This window comes from Colobus angolensis, unplaced genomic scaffold, assembly GCF_000951035.1.
Source record: "Colobus angolensis palliatus isolate OR3802 unplaced genomic scaffold, Cang.pa_1.0 Scaffold66, whole genome shotgun sequence".
Lineage (NCBI taxonomy): Eukaryota > Metazoa > Chordata > Mammalia > Primates > Cercopithecidae > Colobus > Colobus angolensis.
The window spans coordinates 595,317-604,528 of record NW_012120265.1 but is presented as its reverse complement, the minus strand read 5'-3'; the positions used below and the strand labels follow the sequence as shown (position 1 = coordinate 604,528).

Genomic DNA, 9,212 nt, shown 5'->3' with positions numbered 1-9,212 from the left:
GCCTGTCACCCAGGCTGGAGTGCAATGGCACAATCTTGGCTTACTGCAACCTCCACCTCCCAGGTTCAAGCGATTCTCCTGCCTCAGCCTCCCGAGTAACTGGGATTACAGGCGCGCACCACCACACTCGGCTAATTTTTGTATTTTTAGTAGAGACAGGATTTTACCATGTTGGCCAGGTTGGTCTTGAACTCCTGACCTTGTGATCCACCTGCCTCAGCCTCCCAAAGTGCTGGGATTACAGGCGTGAGCCACCTTACCCGGCCATACTTTTCATTTTAAAAATGAACAAACTGAAGCCCACACGGGTAAGAACTTTCTCAACTTTAACAGGACTAGAGGATGTAGAATGGGGCACAGTGGATCTGAAACACAGAACATTTCCCTGCCCCAGAGATGACAAAAATGTCACTCTAAGCTGTAACTTCCTATGCCTGTGCCATAACAGACATCATCATTCAATCACAGCATTGTGTGTGATTTGTGCCTCCATAGCCATTCTATAATCCCACCGTTAGTAACAAAACTCAAAAGCTCATAGGTTTTAGCTGAGTACATGGTTATCCGCACAAAGACCATATTTCCCTAGCTGAGCACAGTGGCTCACCCCTGTAATCCCAGCACTTTGGGAGGCCAAGGTGGGTGGATCACCTGAGGTCAGGAGTTTGAGACCAGCCTGGCCAACATGCTGAAACCTGGTCTCTACCAAAAATTATCTGGGCGTGGTGGCGTGTGCCTGTAATCCCAGCTACTTGAGAGGCTGAGGCAGGAGAATGACTTGAACCCGGGAAGCAGAGGTGCAGTGAGCCAAGATTGTACCACCGCACTCCAGCCTGGGCGACAAGAGCAAAACTCCATCTCAAAAAAAAAGGAAAGAAAGAAAGAAAACAAAAAAAGATCATGTTTCCCACGCTTCCTTACAGTTGGAGATATCCAAGTTCTTGCTAATGAGACAGAAATAGAAATGTTTAGTTCTGCTTCTAGGTCATGCCCTTAAAATGAAGAGGCCTGCCATCTGCTTCTCCTATTCCCACTGGCTAGAATGCCATCTTGATGGTAGGAGCTGGAGCAGCCATCTTGGGCCAATGAGGACAGCTCTACACTGAAAATGGCAGAGCAGCCAGATTGAAGGAGTATGGGTGCCAGACACCCTAAGGACTCCCTTTTACCTCTGCTTTTGCTTGAACTATTTCATAAGAAAGAATTAAAGTCCTATTTTATTTAAGCCACTGATATTTTGGCCATTGTTTTTTACGACTTCTGAGTCTATATCCTAACAAATCCACTCTCTTTCCCACTACGCCAGCTTCAGTCTCAGAATCCTCCTCAACACAGCATTCTAGCAGCTGCCCCTAAATCAACTCCTCCATGCACTGTACTTAGTGTCTCTTAGCATTTCTATTTTGAAAATAATGTGCCTGGGGAGTGCAGCTCTCACTACCAGGTCATGTGGCACAGTGAGAGCTCTGACATTTGAACCACAAGTGAATTCAGTGGTCTCACAATCAATGTGAGAGATTGTGGGTGGGCAGATAAATAGATTGGTGAATGGAGGTCAACGAGTGGGTAGACAGGTGGCTATTTGGATGAGTCAGTGGGTGAAGGGATGGGTAGGTAGATGGGTAGATGGAGGAATCAGTTTCTAGATGAAACTGAAGTGAGAAAGCTGATGAATGGCCGAGTGTGTGGATGGGTGGAGGGGTAAGTGAGTGAATGGAAGATGATCAGATGAAGAAAATGGAAGGATAAGTGGGTAGAGGGGTGGATGACTGATGAGTGGATAGATGAGAGGAAGGAAGGAAGAAAGAAAGGGTTGAAGGATGAATGAATGGATAAATGGATGAATGGATGAGTGAGTGGATGGATGGAAGGAAAGGTGCGTAGGTGGGTGAGTGGATGGATGGGTGAGTGGATGGATGGATGAAAGGATAAGAAGGTGGTTTGATGAATGGATGGATGTATAGATGAATGAAAGGGTGGGTAAATGATTGGGTGAATGGATGAATAATGGATGGGTGGATGGATGAATGGGGCTAGATAAATGAAATGGTGGTAGGGTAGATGGATAGATGGATGGGTGGGTGGATGGGTGGATGGATGGAACAGTGGAAAAGCAGACGGATGAAAAAGTGGGAGGGTAGATGGATTTATAGATGGGGTATAGATAGATGGAAGGGTGGCAAGGTGGGTAGATGGATAGGTGGATGGGTGGGAGGGTGGATGGATAGATGGATGGATGGGTGGATGGATGGATGGAAGGATGGATGGATGGATGGATGCATGGATGAAGGTGGCAGTAGATGGACGGAAGGGTGGCAGAGAAGATGAGTGGATGAATGGATGAGTGAGTGGCAGGGTAGTTGATGGATGGATGGATAGATGAATGGAAGAGTGGGAGTGTAAATAGATGGATGAATGGATGGGAGGGTAATTGGATGGAAGAGTAGGAAGGTGAATTAATAGATGAATGGATGGATAGATGGATGGATGAATGGATGGGTGGGTGGGAGGGTGGTGGATGGATTGATGAATGGAAGGGTGGGAGGTAGATAGATGAATGAACAGATGGGAGGGTAATTGGATGGAAGAGTAAGAAGGTGAATGAATGGATGGATGGATAGATGGATGGATGAATGGAAGGAAGAGAAAACTGAATGACAAATGGATGGCAAAACCTAAATCCTCTTCACTCCCTTACATTCTGGGATTCCAAAGGCTTCTTACAGTTCCATCAGCTTCTCAGGGGCCTGTCAGGCATCAGTTCCTAGCTTTCAGACTTATTAGCAGGAGCTTGTAAATAGCCGAAACTGTCAGATGGGCACCAATCCCTTGGAGATGGGAAGCTTGGAGGCATCCCCTAGCATGGGGCTTATTAGCAGAATTATATGAGACATCTGCAGTCCCTTGGCAGGGGGCAGAGAGAGTCGATTCGGCATGAGACAGCAGGGGCAGGCTCTGATGGCACTCTTGGGGCCTCCCGACTAGCACAAGGGAGTCCCAGAGGACAACCTCAAACACCCAGCATTCACTGCCCCCAAGCAAGCGCTTGCTGGGATTTTCGCTACGCTGGGGAGACTCACCTTTGTGACAACCGCTGAGGGTTGCCCGGAGGGGTCCTCCCGGGGGCTGGAGGAATCCTCCAAGGGGCACCAACACAGGGTGTGTGCATAACCGGAACCAGCTCTGGGCCTGTTGGCACAGCTGTCCCACCAGTGCTGGATGTGAGGCGGCGAAGAAATGGAGTCTGGCCAGCAGTTCTGTGTACAGGAGGCTCCTCTCTGCAACAAAGGGATGTAGACTAAGTTGCCTAGATTGAGCCCCCTGTACCCTCCTGCCAATTGAGTCTCCACTCCCTGCAGGGGCTCCAGGACAAAAGAAAAGACACAATACCTCAGCTACTGGCCTCAGCTGTCCTCTCCCATCTCCTTCTCTGCTCTCCAGACACACTTACCTTGCTTCAATTGCACCCAGCTGTTTCCAGTCTCCAGCCTTTGCCCATGTGGCCTAGAATGCTTCCCTTCCCTTTCCTTCCTGCCTCCCTCCTTCTCTCCCTCCCTCCCTTCCTTTCCTCCTTCCTCTTTTATCACACTCTGTTGTCCCGGCTGGAGTGCAGTGGCACGATCAAAGCTCACTGCAGCCTCAAACTTCTGGGCTCAAGCAATCCTCCCATCTCAGCCTCCCAAATACTAGGGACTACAGGCATGTGCCACCATGCTCAACTAATTTATTTGTTTATTTTATTTTATTTTATTTTAGTTATTTTTGAGATGGAGTTTCAGCCTGTCACCCAGGCTGGAGTGCAATGGCACAATCTTGGCTTACTGCAACCTCCACCTCCCAGGTTCAAGCGATTCTCCTGCCTCAGCCTCCCGAATAGCTGGAATTACAGGCTCCTGCCATCACACCCAGCTAATTTTTGTGTGTTTAGTTGAAACGGGGTTTCACCATGTTGGCTGGGCTGGTCTTGAGCTCCTAATCTCAAGTGATCCATCCGCCTCGGCTTCCTAAAGTGCTGGGATTACAGGCGTGAGCCACCATGCCCAGTTATTTATTTTTTTAGAGACAGGGTGCAGTGGCACGATCACAGCTCACTGCAGCCTCAAACTCCTGGGCTCAAGCGATCTTCCAGCCACAGCCTCTCGGGTAGCTGGAACTGCAGGTGCACGTAACCACGCCTGGTTAGTGTTTTGTTTTTTGTAGAGACAGGGTCTCGTTATGTAGCCCAGGTTGGTCTCAAACTCCTGGGCTCAAGTTATCCTCCTTCCTCGACCCCTCAAAGCTCTGGAATTATACGTGTGAGCCACTGTGCACAGACCCAATCTTTTCAGTAAAGCAGGATCAGAGGAGGGATATATTGGAAATCTTTGTACCTTTCACTCAATTTTGCTGTGAACCTAAAACTGTTCTGTAAAAAATGGGCTACGAAGAAAAATTAGCTGGGCATAGTGGCACGGGCCTGTAATCCCAGCTACTCGGGAGGCTGAGACAGGAGAATCGCTGGAACCCGGGAGGCAGAGGTCGGGTGACAGAGCGAGACTCATTCTCAAAAAAAAAGGACTCGTGATCGCGTTGGATCATTTAGGATGTGATGTTGAATGTTCCCCATTTCCCAGCTTGGATGTACGGAGAGCACATGATTGTCCAGCAGCGCCCTCTGGTGATAATATTTGTTCCTACTCCTCCTCCTTGGAGCTGGAGTTGCCACAGGTTGTCAATCAAGGGACTTTGCAGAGAACGTACCGAGAGATCTGGGCTTTTAAATCTTCCTTCAACTGGGAAGTCATGCCCAGGGCTGTTTTCCTGGGAAGTTGCTCCATCAAGGTTTACAACTCCCAGCGAGCTCCTCTCGCGTTATTTTTCTTTCCGGTTGCCTTAAATTCCAGTTGTTTGGTATGCTGCTCCATCTCCTTCTCTTTATTTATTTGTGTATTTTGAGACAGAGTTTTGCTATGTCGTGCAAGTTGGAGTGCAGTGGCGCGATCTCGGCTCACCGCAACATCTGCCTCCCGGGTTCAAGCAATTCTTGTGCTTCAGCCTCCCAAGAAGCTGGGATTACAGGCATGTACCACCACACCCGGCTAATTTTTGTATTTGTAGTAGAGATGGGGTTTCACCGTCACCCAGGCTGGTTTCAAACTCCTGGCCTCAAGTAATCTGCCTGCCTCAGCTTCCCAAAGTGTTGGGGTTACAGGCGTGAGCCACTGTGCCCAGCCATCTATTTATCTATTTTCAACTAGTTAATTTTTTTATAGAGATAGGGTCTCGCTGTGTTGCCCAGGTTGGTCTTGAACTCCTGCCCTCTAGCAATCCTTCTGTCTGGGCCTCCCAAAGTGCTGGGATTAGAAGCGTGAACTCCCGCACTCGGCCCCATCTCCCTCTCTTAAAGGCTGAGACAAACATTAACTATGTTTAGGTCCCAGTGGGAGCTGGGGTAATGGCAGGTAATCAGTAGGGATTGTGTGAATGTATAAGAAAGGCATAAATGATTACAGGCACCATCATCTTCATATTGGGTGGAGTTCTGGACACATTTTAGTTCGATCGCACATTTTGCAGTTGACACAAATAAGGTTTCAGGGCAGAAATAGCCCATCCAAGGCTGTTCATGTCAACAGTGCTATTATGTGACAGTAACAGGACCTTAGATGGCATCACGGGTGGAGGTTCTGTGTGAATTGATGTACATACTCTTCCCAGCAGCCCTAGGTGGGATGGTCACTCAGCATCCCTATTTTGCAGATGCGAAAACTGAGGGCTGTGGGGCACTGGGAGTGATGGTAAAGGGTCTGCAAGGTCACACTGCCAGAAGTGGCAGCACCAAGATTTCAATCGACACAGTAGAGCTCAAAATTTGTGGTCTTGACCATGACTGGTCTATGTGTGTATTAGTCCGTTCTCATGCTGCTAATAAAGACATACCCAAAACTGGGTAATTTATAAAGGAAAGAGGTTTAATTGACCTACAGTTCCGCAGGGCTGGGGAGGCCTCAGGAAACTTACAATCATGGTGGAAGGGGAAGCAAACATGCCCTTCTTCACAAGGCGGGAGGAGAGAGAAGAATGAGAGCCGAGTGAAGGGGGAAGCCCCTTATAAAACCATCAGGTCTCTGCCACTTCTGCTGCCACTTCTGCGCTGATGGCCAGGAGAATATAGAGAAGCAGACAGTTCAAGGATGCTTTGCAGAGCCAGGATTAGAAGCTCTGCATAGGAATCACAGGCCACTGGTCATCCTTTTTAACATGCTATTCACATCCATGGGGAAGCACTTTGGATACAGAGACTTAAACATCTTGAATACTCCCCCTTCCTTTATGAACTCACCTCACAATTTATTGCCCTTTGTTAACATGGTATTTAAGGCCCCAGGTCTAAACACTCCTCTGAGTTTTCACTTATCTTCTGTGAAACTTCTGTGCATATAAAATTAAAACATGTGAGCCCTTTCTCCTTTTGTTAGTTTAATTCACAGGCCCCTATCACTGAACATAAAAGGGTAGATAAAAAGATATTATTTATTGTCTCCCATAGTTTGATTGTAAAATGGTGCAGCTGTTGTGGAAAATGAAGTGGTAGTTCCTCAAAAAGTTAGACACAAAATTGCCATGTGATCTAGCGATTCCTCTTCGTGACAGCCAAAAGTAGAAACACACAAATAAATGTCCACAGATGAATAGATAAACAAAATGTGGCATATTCATACAATGCAATATTATTCAGCCTTAAAAAGGAAGGAAATTCTTAGCCAGGCATGGTAGCTCATGCCTGTAATCCCAGCAGTTTGGGAGGCCAAGGTGGGCAGATCATGTGAGGTCAGGAGTTCGAGACCAGCCTGGCTAGCAGAGCAAAACCCCATTTCTACTAAAAAATACAAAAATTAGGCCGGGCGCGGTGGCTCAAGCCTGTAATCCCAGCACTTTGGGAGGCCGAGACGGGCGGATCACGAGGTCAGGAGATCGAGACCATCCTGGCTAACACGGTAGAACCCCGTCTCTACTAAAAAATACAAAAAACTAGCCGGGCGAGGTGGCGGCGCCTGTAATCCCAGCTACTCTGGAGGCTGAGGCAGGAGAATGGCGTAAACCCGGGAGGCGGAGCTTGCCGTGAGCTGAGATCTGGCCACTGCACTCCAGCCCGGGCGACAGAGCAAGACTCCGTCTCAAAAACAAAAAACAAAAAAAAACAAAAATTAGCTGCGCATGGTGGCACACGCCTGTAATCCCAGCTACTCTGGAGGCTGAGGCAGGACAATTGCGTGAACAACCCAGGAGGTGGAGGTTGCAGTGAGCTGAGATTGTGCCACTGCACTCCAGCCTGGAAGACAGAGCGAGACTCTGTTGTACAAAAAAAAAAAAAAAAAGGAAATTCTGACATATGTTACAATGTGAATGAAACGTGAGGACGTTGTGCTCGGTAAGAGAAGTCAGAGAAGAAAGGACAAATACTGTAAAATACCACTTATATGAAATACCTAAAGCAGTCATATTTATAGAGACAGAAAATAGCACGGTGGTTGCCAGGGACTGGGGTAAAGGGAGAATGGGGAGTGATATGGTTTGGCTGTGTCCCCACCCAAATCTAATCTTGAATTGTAATCCCCATAATCCCCCATGAGGGAGGGACCAGATGGGAGGTGATTGGATCGTGGGGATGGTTTCCCCCATGCTGTTCTCATGACAGTGAGTTTTCACAAGATCTGATGGGTTTTTGGGTTTTATTGGAGACAGTCTCATTCTGTCGCCCAGGCTGGAGTGCAGTGGCACAATCCCGGCTCACTGCAACCTCTGCCTCCCGTGTTCAAGCAATTTTCCCACCTCATCCTCTTAAGTAGCTGCAACTGCACAAATTTTTATATTTTTAGTAGAGATGGGGTTTCACCATGCTGGCCAGGTTGGTCTCAAACTCCTGACCTCCTGTGATCCGCCTGCCTCAGCCTCCCAAAGTGCTGGAATGATAGGTGTGAGCCACCACGCCTGGCCATCCAATGGTTTTATAAGGCAGTTTTCCCTGCCTTTGCTCCCTCGCTCCCGCCTGCTGCCATGTAAGACACACCTCTTTCCCTTCTGCAATTGTTAAGTTTCCTGAGGCCTTCCCAGCCATGCAGAACTGTGAGTCAATTAAACCTCTTTCTTTTGTAAATTACCCAGTCTTAGATGTTTCTTTACAGCAGGGTGAAAATGGGTTAGTACAGGGAGTGAGTGTTTAATGAAGACAGAGTTTCACTTTAGGAAGATTAACAAATTCTGGAGATGAATCGTGATGATAGCTGCACATTATTAATATATTTAATCTTGTCAGGCACCGTGGTTCATGCCTGTCATCCCAAAACTTTGGGAGGCTGAGGCAGGAGGATTGCTTGAGTCCAGGAGTTCAAGACCTGCCTGTGAAACATGACAAAATCCCGTCTCTACAAAATATATAAAAATTAGCCGAGCATGATGGTGCATGTCTATATCCCAGCTACTCAGGAGGCTGAAGTGGGAGGATCGCTTGAGCCTGATAGGCGGAGGTTGCAGTGAGCTGAGATCATGCCACTGTGCTCTAGCCTGGGCAATGAAGCAAGATCCTGTCTCAAAAAAAAAAAATGGTTAAGACATGTATTTTGCTATAATTAAAACAAAACCAAACCATCCTCATGGCCAGAGCGTCTGAAGACTTGGAGAGATTCTTCAAGCTCTAGGACAGGGAGTAGCAAATTGCAATCTGAGGGCCAGACCCTGCCCAAGTCATCTGGGAGCTAGGAATAGGTTTTTTTGTTTTTTGGTTTGTTTATTTTGAGACAGGGTCTCGCTCTGTCACCCAGGGGAGCAATCACAGTTTACTGCAGCCTTAACCTCCCAGGCTCGAGTGATCCTCCCACCTCACTTTCCCAAGTACCTGGGACTATAGGCATAAGCCATCATGCTCAGCCTGAGAATAATTTTTACAGTCATGTGTTTGCAATAGACCAGATAATAGTGAAAATCAACTTTAAACCCTAAGTTTTGTACTCAGTTATTATTATATTTTGAATTTCATCAATAAAAAATATGTGGGAACTTTGTTTTCTCTTTTATCATATATGTACCTACATAATTTCCTAGAGTTTTCTTGAAATAGTTCCTATCTGGCACCTTCTTTTCTTTTCTTTTCCCTTCCTTCCTTCCCTCCCTCCCTCCCTTCCTCCTTTCCTTTCCTTCCTTCCTTCCTTCCCTCCTTTCCTCCTTCCTTCCTT

General features: G+C 47.3%; 1 protein-coding gene across 3 annotated transcripts in view; it reads right to left on the bottom strand.

Annotated features, from left to right (window-relative positions):
• NWD1 (NACHT and WD repeat domain containing 1) overlaps nt 1–9,212 on the bottom strand; it is a 97,896-nt gene that overhangs the window by 37,037 nt on the left and 51,647 nt on the right. For all 3 annotated transcript variants that reach the window (XM_011925730.1, XM_011925729.1, XM_011925731.1), the window contains one exon: nt 3,081–3,278. In XM_011925730.1, coding sequence (XP_011781120.1) covers nt 3,081–3,278 — 198 coding nt within the window. The remainder of the gene's footprint in view (nt 1–3,080; nt 3,279–9,212) is intronic.